Genomic DNA, 18552 nt, shown 5'->3' with positions numbered 1-18552 from the left:
AATTGCCACATTGAAGCAATTCATCTAAAAAAGCAATATTGCTATTTGACCTTTGTTTGCATTGCGCACTTAATTTCATATGCACAATTGCTTTGCTTGCTTTGCAAATTTTCCATAAGGATTCCTTTCAAGACCTAACTGTTCACTAAGACGGGATTTAGCGAATAGGGGTGGCAAAGTTTATATGAAACTTCAACATAAACACACCATTTAAACCATTACTTTATTTTATTAGTAATACGATACCGACTTCGGACCACGGAAAGATATATCAATGACCTTTACATTCATTTGGGAACATATTTCCTTCCAGAATTTCGTTTTTTGTCGAAGATTAGTCCTTCACGAATAATATATTGGGTTGGTGGGTGAGTATGTTTTGAGCATACTATTTGAAGTCCACGCTCCGGGTTGATATTGAACCGGGCTTGGCATCCCATAGATTTAAGCTTACAGCTCCAGTAAACGACATCTCGTTTTATGATTCTTGTAAAAACGTGTCCGTTCATTATTGCTCTGGTATTTCCATCCTTTGTTTGCAGATATCTTATGCGCACTGGAATATAAGATAAAAAGTGTTAAAACCAAATAAACAATATTTACAAATAAAAAAACTTGACAAGAGCTGCGGGTTCAAATCCCGTCCGAGTCAGAAAAAAACGATTTAATTTTCTCTTTAAAAATTAATAAGATCGACCCACTAAAAAAAGTTTAGTATATAAAGTGCGTGAATCTATTCAAATAACCACTGGAATTATAAATAAAAAAAAATACAATGTCCTTATTCATTTATTTTAATATAGGAAATTTATGCCCGTACTATATACACCTTAACCTAAGAATAAATATAAAAACTTTTAAAGCTACATTAAGAGTTTTCTTCGATGTCGCTTCCTTGAAGCGTCAGAATACGAAACAGAAAGAAACAGCTCAGAGACGAGTGTGGTTGGCACACTTCAAACTACAAAATTAAATTTAAGTACGACCAAAAATGAGTGTATAGTTCAGTCTAGAATGAAGATTTAAATATGTATACAGTACTTCCGTAACGGACAACTAGACGTCGACGGGCATTTCATCCTTATGTTGTGTATATGTCGCAGTCGGATTGTATAATCCGCTTTATTACATTACGGCTAGCTGCTTTCAAAAACAGGGCCGTTTTGTACTGCGGCGGTTTAACGATTCGAGACAGCTAGCCGTAATGTAATACAGCGGATTATACAATCCGACTGCGACATATATCCCACCAATCCGCACTAACTGTTTCGCCTCTTCCTTTTTGATGCGAACTGCATGCCGTCGTCTGTTTTTGCAGCTCGTTATATTTAATGAGTCTTCAAGGCAAGAGTGAATAGGCACTTGTTAGGTAAACGTGATCCACCCTAGACCACATCGTCATTTACCATAAGGTGAGATTGTGGCAGAGAGTGTCCCATGAATACGTGCCTACTATTTTTATTTAGTCTATGCTCTGTAACCCGATAGATTGAGGGGAGGCCTGTGCCCAGCAGTGGGACGTACATAGGCTGTTTATGTATGTATGTGTATTCGAGATGAGGAACAGGTTTATGTTAGTACGAGACCAATTACATAAAATAAACAGCTTATATACGTCCCACTGCAGGGTACAGGCCTCCCCTCAATCTATCGGGTTACAGAGCATAGACTAAATAAAAATAGTAGGCACGTATTCATGGGACACTCTCTGCCGCGCACCAATCCGTGCTACATGACGTCGCCCCCGATTTTGGTACCCACTGCAGTCTGTTAGGATTAAACTACATTCGGCCGCATTGCTTCCCACTTTCCTATGCTTCTATCCTTTTCTGTCACTTAAACCCGTAATTTGCTAGAGCGAGAAATGAGCGGGCGACCGCTTCGGCGGCTTCACACCCTAAGGCGAAAGTAAGAAGCCGTACGAACTGCCTGTCTCGCGTATATGGGGAAGCACACACTATAGCGGTAATTACACTACCCAATCCACACAGACCGCTGCGCCAAGTTCACATTGAGATCGGGAAAATTGACGCTATTAGACTCGCACGAGATCGTGGTTACCATGGTAACGCTCTACCATTTTGCTTTTAGACTATATGACTCTGATCGGCAAGAACGTGACCTTGACGCGTCGGGCAGGATGGATTGGCAAATGTAATAACCGGTTATGCGGTGACTCTTTAAGAACGAGAGTTTTATATAGTGTCCAGAGTGAGCTTATACCCAGCAGTCGGCCGACGCGGGCTGATAATATGATGATACTCCCGTTTTTATATAAACTCCATTTTTGACCACATATTGTGGAGCACGGTGGGAGTGCACAGTGTGCGCTTTGATTATCGTGCCGTCTTTAGCTATGGTGATCCTCGCTTTACAACCGGACTTAGTACCCGATGCGGTACAAGGCCAGTGCTCTGTGGACTTTGAGGTAACCCCGCGATAGTACGTGAATCCATTGTGAAGGAGCAACTGCTTCCCTGAGGATTTCTTCACGAGCATTGCTGGTTGACCTGGAATGAAATGACTTTGAAATCTTGAAGAATTTTTTTTAAAGGTTTCTTAAAGGTTGCATAAAAGTAAATAGTATAAATATTACTTGAGTTACTTATCTCGTCAGAATTCGGTCCTTATTCCATTTAGGTGAATTTTTGAATATAGAAGGATCTCCTAAACCAATAAGTTCTTATAAAAATATATCCCAATAAGAAATTCGATACTTACCCACTATTTACTTTGTGGTTATAAAATGCTACCGCAATTACTTAAAAAGATACTTTCAAAAATTCATTTTTTATTTCGATTTTCCGTATTAGGTATTGAAAACAATAATTAATAAACTAAGTGCGCTGGCAGTATAACTGTATAAATAATAACATATTATAATAAATCTTTTTTTCAGGTATCATTACTTACACGTAACGAAATTGGGTTAACAAGAAAATAGGCTAATAATATAATAACCAGAGGCCTTAGCCAAGTTGCAAACGATTGTGACAGTGACAAAAATATTTGAGATTTACACATTATCATGATACTTAATGTGAATCCCATACATTTTTTATGACTGGCACATTTTTATGGCTATTGTAACTTGGCTAACCCCCCACGACAAGAAATCACTACTGTTATGCGATCTCGAAATTAGCTCTGTCTTGCACTCCTCCTTAGTGAAGGATGGCACTACCTTTAGAGCTGTCAGACTAAAAGAAAATTAAACGCCTTATTCCGCTACTCTATGGGCACGATTTTACCATACATTTTACATGTACATCCGATGGATTGGCAAGTATAATCAGGCTTAGTTTTGTCTGTAAGTATCAGCACTAAGTAGTGCTTACATCGTCACTAATTTAATAGCCACGCTCTTGTCGGTGTAGCATTCTCCATTCTTGTCTATCAAAGACCAATTCCTTCACTTCCTTATAAGACACGAAGTTCGCCTACTCTTTGATCTGTTCCATGTAAGCTCTTCTTGGTCTTCCCCTTCCTTTCTTTCCTTCTAGCTTTCCTTCTATGTAATTAATGCTTTAGCCTCTCATATTTTTACATAGAAACCGTTGCGTATGATGAATTTGTTAGGTGGATGAGTGTGGTTAGCTATGACATCTTGAAGCTGTCCATGGAAGTCTGTGATCAGCCTGGCCTTGCATTGCGTTTGACTTTTGCTGGTACACCTCCAATATTCCGTCGCCGTGCTATGGCTGTTCTTGTAAAATGTATAGCCTTGGAACAGAGCCAACGTTTTGCCAGCATGACTTGTCACCCAGGTAACTGCAAATGTGTTTTTAGGTAAGTATAGAAAGCAATAGTAAATACTGAAAGGTCTACGTGGCTTCATTGACAAAATAATAATGTATTAAATGATTTACGTCAATAATTTGCATAAACATACATATAATTTGATTTAAATAACAGCAAGGGGGTTAAAAATGAATTTTGCCTGTGCTGAATTCGAACCCGCGACCTCAAAGTGAGAGACAAGCGTTCTACAACATGGCTCATACATAATAGTGATACTAATAAAAATAGGTAGTAAATAATTTATGTCAAAGCTTTGTAGTAGGTACAACCGAAATAATATGCTTCATTAAATAAAGCTCGATTTAGATGACAGCTGAACATAAATATAAACAAACAGTAAACATGTTATTTTTTCACGCGGGAATCAAAGTAAAACAACTATAGATACTTAGTTCCAAATTCAAATTCTGATACATGATAAATCTAAAGCAACCGAGCAGTAACTAACGAACACCAACCTTACTTAAAGTATAAAATTATGATACTTACTAATATTATTGAAAAAAAAAAAAACGTTTTACGTATATTTTTAATAAAAAACAAATAAAACATAACGGTTAAAAAATGCAATTTTGTTTATTAATGAACATAGAAATTAGGATTTAGATTTGTATAATATGATATAGAAATATGTTGATGGCCGAGAGACATTAAATGGAAGCACAATTGACATTATAAAAAAGTAATGAAAACACTAAGAAAAAACAGATTAAAAATTAGACTTAGAATGCAACAATGATTTATGTCATTGGCTACTTGACAGTTTTCGGATAGATATACCTAATACAGACGATTACTTTATACCTCTTAAAATATTTTATTTTCTGGAAAAAGTTTCATGAAATATGACCATTTCATGAAATGATCGAGTACATCATGAAATGCTCAATTCTAAGATCTGGCCACGACACATACGACGTCAATGATATAACCTCACATTTTTATGTAAATTCCGTTGCGTATTACGAATTTATTAGGTGGATGACTGTGGTCCGGTATGACATGTTGCAGTTGTCCTTGTAAGTTGGTGATGAGGCGGGCCTTGCAATTAGTTTGGCTTCTATTGGTACAACGCCAGTACTCTGATGCTGAACCATGGTTATTCCTGTAGAAGGTATATCCTTGATACACGGCTAACATTTTACCAGCTTGATTCGTCACCCAAGTAACTGAAATCATAAAAAATAAAATAAATAAATGTAAATTATAAAAACAAATTCAGGAGAAAAATTCAGGAGCTCGGTGGCGCAGCGGTAAACGCGCTCGGTCTGCGATTGTTGAAGTTAAGCAACTTTCACAAAGGCCGGTCATAGGATGGGTGACGACAAAAAAAAAGTTTTCATCTCGAGCTGCTCCGTGCTTCGGAAGGCACGTTAAGCCGTTGGTCCCGGCTGCATTAGCAGTCGTTAATAACCACCAATCCGCACTGGGCCCGCGTGGTGGTTTAAGGCCCGATCTCCCTATCCATCCATAGGGGAGGCCCGTGCCCCAGCAGTGGGGACGTTAATGGGCTGGTGATGATGATAAAAAAAAATAAGAAGTGTTGAAATATACAATTTTACCGGACTTACACCAATGAGTTATTGAGTGCAGTTTCCCCTAACCCTGTAGGCTCGACCATTACACTTATCATATTGGTCTAACAGTAAGCTCGGTGAAGCGTTAGTTCATCTTACGATGGGTGGACCTCTGACTAGCCCAACTGGGAATATAATCATGAACTTATATTGTGTAAATTAGATTTCTCTAACATACTTGCTATTTAAAAGTATGTAGGTACAATCTATTTTTATACCTGTTTTATATAGGATCCTTCGTGGTTATAACGTATGTAAAGCGCTCAGTTTTTGTTAGAAACAGTACGTTTGCTAATGAGCGAAATGTAATGATAACACAAAATAATTATACTTAATAAAAAAACTTAGTTATCGCCCCCGTTGCTCTCCGCCATAAACAAACCCAACAACAACGTTAATTCAAAAGCAAAATCAAAGTTTTATAATTTACTATACACACTGTTATTTTTTTACAATATTTCCAATTATATTATTTAATACAATAATGTTCAATTATTACCAATTACTTCTTCGACGTCGTTTAATAAAAAAACTATGAAGTTGCTCTTTGGGCAAGTTATGAGAAGATATAAAGGACATTTTAAGAAAAAAGTGAGGACTACGAATAAAGATAGTCATAGAAACAGGGGGAAAATCCACGAAAGTGAAAATGTTTTAAGTGAAGGTAAGGTAACCAAAATAATGTATATGAAAGGCGTGAGTACTGAGATGTCAATTAACAGAGATGAAAGGAACACGAAGACTTGTTGTGGCTTCTCCTGAGCAGAATAAAGGCCGCAAAATGATACAGAGGCGTAGAATAGAGAATAATACTACATGTAGAATGGTAACTCTCCGCTCCACACCAATTCGTATCTCGTATCGACTGAAATAGGCAAGGTTTAAGGTGGAAGGCGTGGACTGTGTCTCGCTCGCACTTGATGATGTCTTCCCAGACGTATTCGTCGACGGCGACACTCTTAGCTAGTCTTAGCCTGGGCTCTTGCATGGGCGCGAGCGTGCTTAGCAAAACCAAATTTTGTTTTGAAAATCCTGTTGCAAGAAGCACAATAGAGAGTCCCACTTGAGTCTTTAACCATCTCGAGTCAGAGATTTCTGCACGAATCGCGAAAGCCGCTGCGGCCTTTAGTGGACTAAACCGACAAAGCTTGCTGTATACAAAGCAATAATTCTTCCTTTGTTGCTTTATGCTTCTAAGACCTGGTGCTCGCACTTACGCATTAGGCGACATAAAGTTAAAATGAGATTTTTGTATGTAATGTCTGGGGCTTAAATTTTAATATACACTCCATTGCGAAGGACATATTTGGCAGGTGGATGATTATGCTCCGTTAAAGCCTTGAGTATGGTGCCTTCAAGGTCAGTGATGAAACGAGCCTTGCACATTTTGTTCTTGCTAGAACAAGGCCAGTGATACGTCGATTTGCTCCCATGACTACGATAGAACGAATAGTCCTTATACAGAAGAAGTGGTTTTCCTGACGAATTTGTCACTTGTATAATATCTGAAAAAAGACGTAAGATGGGTTACAACTTTATTATAATCGCAAAAGTGAAGCTGACGTAAACCTTTGTTTTGGGCGCTTTGCCACAGTTGTAATATCATTTGTATCCGTATCTTTATAAACGAATCAATTAAAAATGTAAAATAGTCAATAAAATACAAAATTTTGATTCAAATTACATTTTAATAGTCAAATACGTGTTAAAACTTATTAAATAACTTCTAATATAGCACTTAGAACAAGCGCGAAAAGATAACAGCAGTAAGCGTTCTACATCTCATATTCGCTCCCACACCGGCATAGAAGCATGTAGTAGTAGCATTTACAGCAAAACATTTTTTTGCTTTTATTTCCACGCCACTAATATCGTAATACTCTTCACATTAACAGGAAACCAACCTGTCACTAACACCCATACGTATTTGTACGGTTACCTGTACATACTTGTCAGGGGTGTAAGTTACGTCGTAACAAATACTGAGTAGGATGATTCAGGTCATTATTCTGAGTTCAATGGAATTTTCTATCGCAAAAGTATAGAACTAAAAATAAATTAAAAAAAACGTAATTTTTGCGACGGAAAATTCCATTGAGTGTTTATATCACACAGAATTATGGTCTAAATCATACCCCTCAGTGTTCGTAACGATGTCAATAACAATCTGTATACGTCCCATTGCTGGGCACAGGTCTCTCCTCAATCAATTAAGTGTGCAGTATAGTCCACCACGCTGCTCCACTGTTGGTTGGTGGAGGTGTTTGAGCTAGTGGCACGCTACTCAGGGCCTAACGTGCCTTCCGAAATCTTAGTTTTTCGGACATTGAAGTTTATTCAGTCTGTAGTGTCCTTAACAAACAATGGACAGTCTTACAACATGTTTTTCTATAATTATATGTATAAGTAGTACTCACTCAATGACAAAAGACAGAAAGAAAAGATGTGATAAAAGTTGGTGTTGTATCTTGGGCTGTATGTATGCGTGCTATTTACATCTTAATATAAACACCATCACGGATGACGTATTTGGGGGGTGGGTGACTATGTTCCGTGGTAGCTTTAATGACCTCTCCTCCAAGGCTTGTGACGATTCGAGCCTTGCACATTTTGTGCTTGCTGGAACAAGGCCAATGCAATGTTGTCTTGCTGCCGAGGTTGCGATAGAATGGATATCCCTGATACAGAAGAAGAGGTTTCCCAGTTATATTTGTGACGTATTGAACGACTGAAATCAAAAATATATTTTAAACGTGAAATATTTTGCACATATTTATTATTAAATCTATTAGTAGAGGAAGTCACGGCATAATTTAATTACTGAGGTGGGCACAAATAGAATAAACGAATGCGTAATATAATGTTCCGAATTTCTTTAATAATTTACTGTTTGTCACAAATTACACAGGTATTTCATATACAAAATTAAACCTACTGTCCACATAAACGGCATGTCATGCGCACCCTATTGTCGGTTGTCGATAGCTCGCATTCGATATTCAAATTGTCGTATATATGCTTATGTCGTATATGGGCATGGAAGTAACCGTGATAACCACCCGTGATCTTGACTCATCTAGCCTGCCAGACAAGTAGGTGTAATAAGTCCTATAGAAAGATACAAAACTGTGTCTACAAAACGGCGACGTCATAAGACGGACGCCTGACAATTGGCAAATTTGACGCGAGCATGCGCAGAAGTGCGGTTTAAGTGGATAGTAGGCGAAGACCCCCAGTTATTCGTATCACGTCATGCATATAATAATTATGCTACAATATAATAAAGTGTGGCCAAATAATAGCTCATGCAAATGAACTCTCGTGACATGCAAGTGAACTTAAGAGGCATTAAATATTAACGTTTAGTTAGAACGCTTGACTCTCATTGTGAGGTCGCAGGTTCAAATCTATCACGGGCCTAAACCAATAATTTTCGAATTTATCGTGAAGGAAACCAAAATACGTACCCGGGAAATGTATTCGGACGTATGTGTCCGAATCTGTAATTGAACTGGTTTTTACCCTGTGAAAACCCCATGCATAGTATATCATCATTATCATCTCTCTAGCGTTATCCTGTTTTTCATAAGGTCCGCTTACCCAACCTGAAGATTTGACAGGTTCGGTTTTTTGTTGCATAGTATAACTTGACCCATATTCCTGCAGACACTTCCTAATTTTATTTTAAGTTATACCCGTCATTTTCTTATCCGCCGAAGGGGAAAGGGACGGATGATTGACAAATGCTAATTTTAAAATGAGTGAATAAAATATAGGTATCTTGCTGATATTATTACGTATCCCGCTTGACATGTGCTGTCATCATAATTCTATCGAGTTATTGGCCAATGTAAAATTTTGGAAGGGCTTTTTAAACTGCCTAAAATTGGCGTGTGTTCAATAAATTTTATTCCTGTCGTTTACCCATCCCTTTTCTTTTCGGCATATAAGAAAATGACAGGCAACTTAAAATAAAAATTAGATGGTGTTTACTGGAATCACCATCATTGTCACAAGATGAGATTTAACAATTCGAACGCCGGAACGCAGATCTGACCCAGATGCCAGCCAGCGAATATAAAGTCTATTGTGTCTGGTATCTCGGCAGATAAGAGGTTAAGGATACATATTTACATTTTAATATATACTCCTTCATGGACAAAATACTTATAAGGTGGATGAGTATGGTCTGTGAAGGCCTTTAATACACTGCCTTCAAGGTCCGTGACGAAACGAGCTTTGCACATTGCGTCCTTAGTATTCCTACTCGGACAATACCAAAAATATTTCGCTTTGCTGCCGTGACTTCGATAGAACCTGTAGTCTTTATATAGAAGAAGCGGTTTCCCAGATGAACTTTGGACATACTGAACATCTGCAAACAAGAATTTTATTCATATACCGCCTAATAACAAAACGAAGACCAAAGATATACTAAGTTTAAAATAATAGTCCGCGCCACGAAAAAAGGATTTTAATGAAACTTATTGACAAGTCATAACAATTGATAACGCCGGAACGTTAACATTAAGCTAAGCTAGTATGAGTTTAGTATAGAGCTAAGGGGTAGCTAGCTAAGCGCTGGTGACTCCGAAGAGAGCTGAATACTTAAAACCGAACCCGTCGAGTGTTGAACGTACACTGATTGTTTCCACAAATTAAAGAAAATGCAACGTATAACAAAGTGCACGCTATGCTAAATAAAATTATACTCGCTCCTTGTTCGAGACGACTTACAGTGTAGTCTACGTCTTATGCTCTATCGTCGTCACAATTTTCAAAGCTATGATCCAAACCTAAAAAAAAAGATTCGTATCCCGCTTCCTGAACGCACCTGTCAACTAATGTCATTATCACCTGTCATTACAACTTCATCACCTGTGGAGACTTTAGGGCGGAATATTAAAATTGAAAAGAGGGAGTCCCGTCTCGAACAAGGAGCTTCGTATAATTGAGATAGAACTTCACTTACAGGGAAATTCGTTTAATCTCATAATTATAATAAATTCTAATTTGTAAAGTAATAAAATTATGAATGTGTATGTTAGCTCGTACAACAATTATTTGCAGAATCTGCGGAACTTCTTTTGTGGCGCGGGCTATATTTTAAACCTAGTTTATCTTTTAATCTTTAGTTTGTAATAACCCTGATTTTTTTTTAATTGATATCACGTAGTTTTCAGGATTTGTGCCCATTTAATGGCAATAGGCTCGCCCCCCTATTATACATGGAACTTAAACATAGATGTCGAGAAGTGGATGTATGTACATAAATAATATACACCTTTGCCCCCCTTATCCCCTTCGGGGATATAGGCGTGATACTATGGTAAGTTATAAAAAGTTTGTTTATACGAAAATAGTTTTATGCATTTCATAAACATTTATTGGTAACATTCATTTTACAATTGGGTAGATGACCGGATCAAAGATAAATTAGATAATGCTAATATAGAAATATAAGTCAGTCTAAAATTATCCAAAAGAAATTTCGAACAATTTACATTCCAATCAAAAGTTAAAGATTCAAAGAATTGTCCTTTGATGGGCAAGAATAGAGAATGCTACACCGACAAGAGCGTTGTTACATTGTACAATAGTCGAACTAACACATTTCCACCCATTTGTTCGACAGTCGAACTTGTAAGTTGTACTATTCTAATACACATACACTGCTTAATTCGTCTTCAACAGACGAGGCTTATGACACTGAACAAAATGTTTACCTAGAGGTTAGGATCCATGACCCAAAACAAATCTCTGGATCAACTTACTATTTTCCTATTTTCATAAACACTCCATCGTGAACTAAATATTTAGAAGGTAGATGCGTGTGTACCGTGTTAGCCTTTAGTATAGAGCCTTCAAGGTCAGTGATGATACGAGCCTTGCATATTATGTCCTTAGTGTTCCTACTGGAACACGCCCAAAAGTATGTTGTCTTGCTGCCGTGACTGCGATAGAACGGGTACTCCTCGTATAGAAGAAGCGGCTTCCCAGCCGAACTCTTCACAAATTGAACAACTGAAAACAGAATCACAATTAATCGGAATCCAACAATCTAGAACCGTATTTTTGAATCATTCGTTTTCGATTCGCAAATGCGAATACGAAAATGTATACCCATTTCACGTAGCATATCAGAACTTGTCATTTGCAAGATGAGACAGGTATAATATATTGTTGCACGTGAATTGGGACGAACGATTCAAAAATACGGACCCAAATCTGCGTGTTTTTAGTAAGTTGGCGTTTTTATTGAAATTATTACTATCATAGCACTTGGCATAGTGATGGACTTTGTAATAAAAATAGATTTATATGGATACAGATTTATATTTACATTAAACTTCATTATGAACCAAATTAAATTGAAAAAAATATGTGACTCAACTTAGTATTTCCTTAGCTATATATTTTTTATTTTCATATATATACTCCATCATGGACTAATTGTTTAGTGGATGAGTGTGCGTCGTGGAGGCCTTTCTTACCGTGCTTTCAAGGTCATATTTGCATACTATGTCCTTAGTGTGTTTACTGGAACACGTCCTAAATAAAATGTGTTGACTTGCCAAAAATTCCACTAAACTTGATATTAACTCAGAATCCTATGCTGAATCATCACCCTCTGTATTCGGTGCGGTGTCACTAACACCCTACTATACACTTCTTGTTACAGTAACAGATACACGTGTGATACTACATTACGTTATACTTTAAGAGCGCGACTTTTCCGTTGTCGGGTTTTTTTTCTTCGTTTTAACAATCACTCCCTGGCGGATGACGTATTTGAAAGAAGCATGACTATGTTCTGCGTTAGCTTTGAGAAAAGGGGGGTTGAAATGGCCACATCAAAGCAATTCATCTAAGAAAGCAATATTGCTATTTGACATTTGTTTGCATTGCGCACTTACTTTTATACGCGCAATTGTCAAATTGCAACATGATGAATTGCTTCCAAGTGGCAATTTTAGCCCCCCAGTTCCTTTGAAATCTGAGAAGCAGCATCGCTTGGACACAATGTCCTTAGTTCTCTTACTGGAACAGTACCAAATATGTGATGTCTTGCTGCAGCTCTTGCGACAGAACGTGTAACCCTATACAGAAAAAGCTATGTCCCAGCTTTTTTTTTTTTTTACAAAAGGAACATCTGCAAACATATTACACGTTAGATATTCTTGTCACGCACAATTATTTCGAAATAAAAGAAAGCATTTAAATATAAAAAGTTCGTCGTAAACACAAATAGTATTTTGTATTACATATCCATTTATTGTTGATATTCCTTTTACAATATATTAGTTGAATATTTAATTACGCTTAACATTTGATAAAAATCGAATTAATTCAGTACTACCGTTACTAAGACGTATTGAGTATATTTTTGTAATATTGTAATATACGAATATTGAATAGAATAGACATAAACAGCCTAGAATGGACATAAACCGGAATCTCTCAATCAACCGGATGTATGGAACATACTCCACCACGCTTCTTCACTGCGGATTGTTGGAGGAGCTTTTTACGGCTAATAGCCAGGACCAAAGGCTTAACGTGCCCTCCAAAGCATGGAATCATCTTACTTTTTCGGACAATCGGGTAATTCAAGCCTGTAATGTCGTATGTGAATCGAATAGATGTTTATTTTCACAAAATTAACATTCAAAACACTATAAAATCAATGCTTAGTTTGACTATGAAAGCGAAGTTCGCCTAATAACATTAGGTACTAAGTACTAATACTTAAATTGTTGACTTAAAGCTAAGAGATCTTTTGAATAAGATATTAAAATAACAATTTACTCATTTTCATTGAACTCCTGTCGTATGTCGACAGGCAGCATGTTGTACAGATAAGGTACTCGTTTACGGAGTGTTCTATCAGAAGTAGTTGGTGACTCGCGGTACAACATACCTGCCCGCCGACATCATCCGCCACGTTATCTGAAATAATTTTGTACAATTTCCATTAGAGCTACTTCTTTTAGTGACTAAAAAGTAGTGAATTCTGAACTGATACATTTGCATATACACATTACAGGGTAATAATGACATCGTAACGAAAACTTTAAAGGATGATTCAGACCATAATTCTGAGTTCTTATCCAGTAGAAATTTTCTATCGCAAAAGTATGGAACTGAAAATAATTAAAAAGAACACTAAAATTTTCATGAATTTTCCAACAGGAAAATCCACTTGATATCAACTCAAAATCATGGTCTGAATCATCCCCCTCAGTATTTGTTACAATATCACTAACACCCATTCGCACTTGTATGGCTACCTGTACATACTTGTACGGGGTGAAAGTGACATCGTAGCAAATACTGAGAAGGTTGGATCAGCTCATGATTCTAAGTTAATATCGCATAAAAAAAACACTCAGAATCATGGTCTGAATCATCCCCCTCAGTATTCGTTACGATGTCACTAACACCGTGCATATTATATTACATTTATACGTACATTTTAATGTACACTCCATTCCGGATTATGTATTTAGGAGGAGCATGAGAATGGTTCGTGACAGCCTTGAGTATATTTCCGTCAAAATCAGTGATGCAACGAGCCCTGCACATTATGTCCTTAGTGCTCTTGCTGGAACAGTGCCATGTGTGCGTCGCTTTACCGCTGTTATTGCGACAGAACGTGTAATCCTTATACAGAAGGAGCTGTTTTCCAGCTGCACTTTTCACTAGTTGACCATCTACAAACAGATTACACGTTAGATAAGCACGGGCATACATAAAAAGTTTTAATTAAATATAGAAAGTTTTTTGCATTCCTTTTACAATTTATATTAAAAAAAATATGTTTAACATTTAATAAAAATCTAATTAACCGAGTATTATTACAGTTACTTAGATTCTACAATTAAAAGCCTAGGGATTTTTAAAAAATTGTAATAAAAATAAATGTAATAAATACTTGTACACAGCTGGCCAGGAATAAGTGTACATACTATACATATCTGCTTTATATCTTTGCGGTTGCAGGCATATTTTGCATATTTATTTATTTATTACATAATATCTTTGTTGCATATTTTAACGCAAAATATACTTTAATCATGTAATAAAAGACTGACTTCGGCGCGTGCGACTCCTGCGCCGCGTCTAGGCGCGCGTTAACCTTTATTTCACTTGTCACAAAACCAGAGTCTACGCGAACAGAAAACTTAGTCAACTTATACTAATACCTAATCTTCTTCTTCTATCGTGTGGGTTGTGAGGTGGATTACCAATCTCATCAACCCGGGTGTCAGGGTTATTATTGAGTCGCCAAAGGCCCCTGACATGACTCATGTATCGACTACGTACTTACATCAGTAAGTAGTAACCTGGAGCAACGGCTTAACGTGCCTTCCGAAGCACGGATCGTCTCCGTGGTCCAGTGGTTGAGTGTTGTACTCACGATCCAGAGGTCCTGGGTTCGAATCCCGTTGGGGGCATATCACAAAAATCACTTTGTGCTTTAGTTAGGACATTACAGGCTGATCACCTGATTGTCCGAAAGTAAGAGTAATACCTAATGATTTATATTTTGATGTACACTCCCTTGCGTATAATGTAATTAGGAGGAGCATGAGTATGTCGTATAATGGCCTTTAGTACGGTTCCATCAAGGTCTGTTATGAAACGAGCCTTGCACATTATGTCCTTAGTGCTCTTACTGGAACATGCCCATGTATATGTTGACTTGCTGCCGTTACTGCGATAGAATGAGTAGTGTTTATGTAGCAGAAGCGGCTTCCCAGCTGCATTGTTCACATATTGAATATCTAAAAACAGAATAAGAGCATAAAATGAATAACACTGCGTACAGGACAGCACATTATAGAAGGAAAAATTGAAGAGAAGAGAGGAAGGGGTAGACCTAGGATAATATTTATGCCCGGCGGGGACGCGGTTGTGTGCAATTGCGTTCCCGTATCCCCGCCACACGGCGGCAAAGAGGAACACCGTTGGGTTTTAGTGGGTATACCGGGTGGCGACACCCGGGGAGTCCCACATAACCACGTCCCCCCCCCCCCCCCGGGCGGCGTGGTATGCGTAACGCATTTCCCAACGTCAAAAAAAAAAAAAAAGGATAATATTTATGAAGTAAATAAAAGAGAAGGTGCAGGTCGTGTCGTATCGGGAGGTGAAGAAGAGAGGAATGGCGATTACTCCACCGACAAGAGCGCAGCTCTTAAATAGAGAGAGACAGGACAGGAACTCTCCGCCCCGCACCAATTCTTATCAGGCGCCATGTTAGATTTACCTCACCCCCTCTGAGTGTAAATTGCCGTCAGCCGCTAAGGAGTAAGGGGATCGTGCACGGGCTGTCTCTTTCTTTCTCACTTACCCAGTAAGGCGGCCAAGGGTTTGAATGAGGTTTTTGTAAGAAATGTCGAATGTACATATAATATAGTATAATATAGCAAGTAAACATATTGTAACTTTTTACACAAATTAAATAGATGACAATTTGGGCATAAAATAACAAAGACTTTTAAATAAATATAAAATATATATGCATATTTTTTATGTCCAAAATTCCAAAAATAAATACATTAACGGTCCACAAAAATGCAGGGTCATTTGAAAGTGGACTAACCATCATTACTAACATGATGTACAAAACTGATAATGAACAATTTTTTGAGGTACTGGCAACAAATCAGTAATAATAGTACATTCAATTATATATTTTTAAACTTCAATCTCTTTTCTTATCCACACAATCTACTTATAACAACCATTACTTAGATTCTACATCTATTTACATAGTGATTTATTTATTAACACCATACTGATTTATATTTTTTTCGTTTTTACTCATCCGTGTTTAGAGAAACTCATAAAGAGACAATTAAACCGAAAAAAATCTGACTCGACCGGGACTTGAACCCGCAGCTCTTGTGAAGCCGAGACGAGCGTGTTAACCATTACTACACCCCGGACACCTCATACTAACAGCCTCGTTTTACACAGACACTACACATTGACATTATCGTACACCTTCCCTGTGGATGGATAGGGAGATCGGGCCTTAAAGCATCACGCGGGCCCAATGCGGATTGATGTTTATTAACGACTGCTAATGCAGCCGGGACCAACGGCTTAACGTGCCTTCCGAAGCACGAATGCGCTCGAGATGAAAACTTTTTTTTTGTGGTCACCCATCTTATGACCGGCCTTTGCGAAAGTTGCTTAACTTCAACAATCGCAGACCGGGCGCGTTTACCGCTGCGCCACCGAGCTCCTCAAATACGTATACGTAGTATTATTCCTTTTTCTATGCCATTACACCACCCGGTCCTCTTTCCGTCCATTCTTTCGATCTATTTGTCACTAATTAAGGCGACTGGCGCCATCTATCCAGAATATTCAGTACTAATGTGACTTAGACCAATAAGTCTACAGTTGCATATAGATTTCTGCTTACGTTTATAATTTAAAATACTTCTCATTACGGATGACATATCTGGGGGGTGAATGGTTATGCTGTGTCGTACACTTGAGCACCGTGCCTTCATAGTCGGTAACGAACCGAGCCTTACAACCCTTGTGCTTACTACAACAAGGCCAAGCGTATGTTGTCTTGCTGCATTGATTACGATAGAAAGAATAACCGTTGTACAGAAGGAGAGGTTTCCCAGTTGCATTTGTCACGTATTGAACGCCTGAAAACGCAATAAGAGTTAATTAAATACTCTTTGTATGCCCAAAATGAAAATACAGCCACATTTTGTAGGCAAAACGATTTATGACAGTAATATTTAATGACTAACTTTCGGTAATCCCGGCACCTTTATTCCACCCTTAATTTATATATAAAAATATTTATTCTATGTTCTTTTCTGAGGCCTATCTGTCTCTGTCCCAAATTTCATCAAAAACGGTTTATTAGTTTTGGCGTGAAAGCTTAATAGACAGTTACTTTCGCATTCATAATATTGGCAAGGATAAGGATTTTATGTCATTTCTAATCTCACATGAAAAGTTAACCTACTCGTAACTATCTGCCACTTCTTAGGTTTTAAAGTTAAACGCATATTTTTTTGTTGACAAAAGATTTTTTAACATTCTTATTATAGATAGATATTATATAAATGAATATCGAAACTAATCTTAAATAATCTCACTCCAAATTTCTTATGAAACTTAAGTAATTCTTGACAGTTACACAAGTACACTTGTTTAAATATAATATATAATTTAATATTACATTACATTCGAAACGATTTATAGCCAATGAATAAAGTTGTGAGCTTATGTCATGCCTAATTTGTTATTATGTAGGTGTACGGATTTATATTTTAAAATATACGAATATAGAGGTACATATATCGCAACATGAACTAAGTATTCACACCTCACCGAGCCAAGCCAAACCAAGCCAAGCCGAGCGAGCGATTATGTCCTTAGTGTATTTTAATATACACTCCATTTCGAATAAAATATCTAGAAGGTGGATGGCTATGGTCCGTGAAGGCCCTGATTACAGTACCCTCAAGGTCAGTGACAAAACGAGCTTTGCACATTTTATTCTTGCTGGAACAAGGCCAAGTATAGCTTTTCTTTGTAACACGATCACGGTAAAACGGGTAGCCATTATACAAAAGAATAGGTTTTCCCGCCAAATTTTTCAAACGTTGCACATCTGGAAACAGTTAAAATTTATTAAACCTTTTTGGTATGCCAACAATTTAATAATACTTCAAAATAGTATCAATATAAGCTTACATGGTTCTTTATCCCTTATGATAAGTAAATATTACTCGTACAAGTTATCTATACTACATACAGTACAGTACCGTACAGTAGTAGTAGTAATGTAGTACAGTATAGTTACTTAGGTCCTACAGTTAAACGCGTATTATTTATATTTATAAATTTAAAAATTTATTATATTTTTACATTATTTATAAATTTTGTAATTATTTATTTATAAACAATAGTCAACACTAATTTAAGAGCCACGCTCTTTTCGGTGTAGCTCTCTCCATGCTACTTTTTAGGGAAAAATAGTGCAGTGGTTTCCATGTTGGCTTCTGCCCCGCAGTACTCTGTCTGACTCTCTGTCTGATGGCGACCAGACAACAATACGTATAATATTAGAAATAGATTGAAGCTGCTGCGGTAATCTTCTTATCGTGTGGGTTGTGAGGTTGTATACCAG

At 37.4% G+C, this 18552-nt stretch overlaps 1 protein-coding gene across 16 annotated transcripts in view; it reads right to left on the bottom strand.

The window, feature by feature from the left end:
* The window catches only part of LOC126370072 (protein tramtrack, beta isoform-like), a 282534-nt gene that overhangs the window by 47092 nt on the left and 216890 nt on the right, over positions 1-18552 (bottom strand). The window contains exon 5 of one of the 16 annotated variants that reach the window (XM_050014735.1): positions 210-556. The exons of 13 other annotated variants lie outside the window; for them this stretch is intronic. In XM_050014735.1, the coding sequence (XP_049870692.1) occupies positions 288-556 (269 nt within the window). In that variant the 3' untranslated portion in view covers positions 210-287. Of the gene's footprint in view, positions 1-209; positions 557-2774; positions 3772-10757; positions 11403-18552 lie in introns of those variants that run through there. 2 more of the 16 variants (XM_050014767.1, XM_050014738.1) reach the window with 2 other exon arrangements.

Source organism: Pectinophora gossypiella, chromosome 10 (assembly GCF_024362695.1).
Source record: "Pectinophora gossypiella chromosome 10, ilPecGoss1.1, whole genome shotgun sequence".
Taxonomy (NCBI): domain Eukaryota; kingdom Metazoa; phylum Arthropoda; class Insecta; order Lepidoptera; family Gelechiidae; genus Pectinophora; species Pectinophora gossypiella.
The sequence above is the reverse complement of the archived record's forward strand: the minus strand, read 5'-3'. Positions and strand labels throughout refer to the sequence as shown.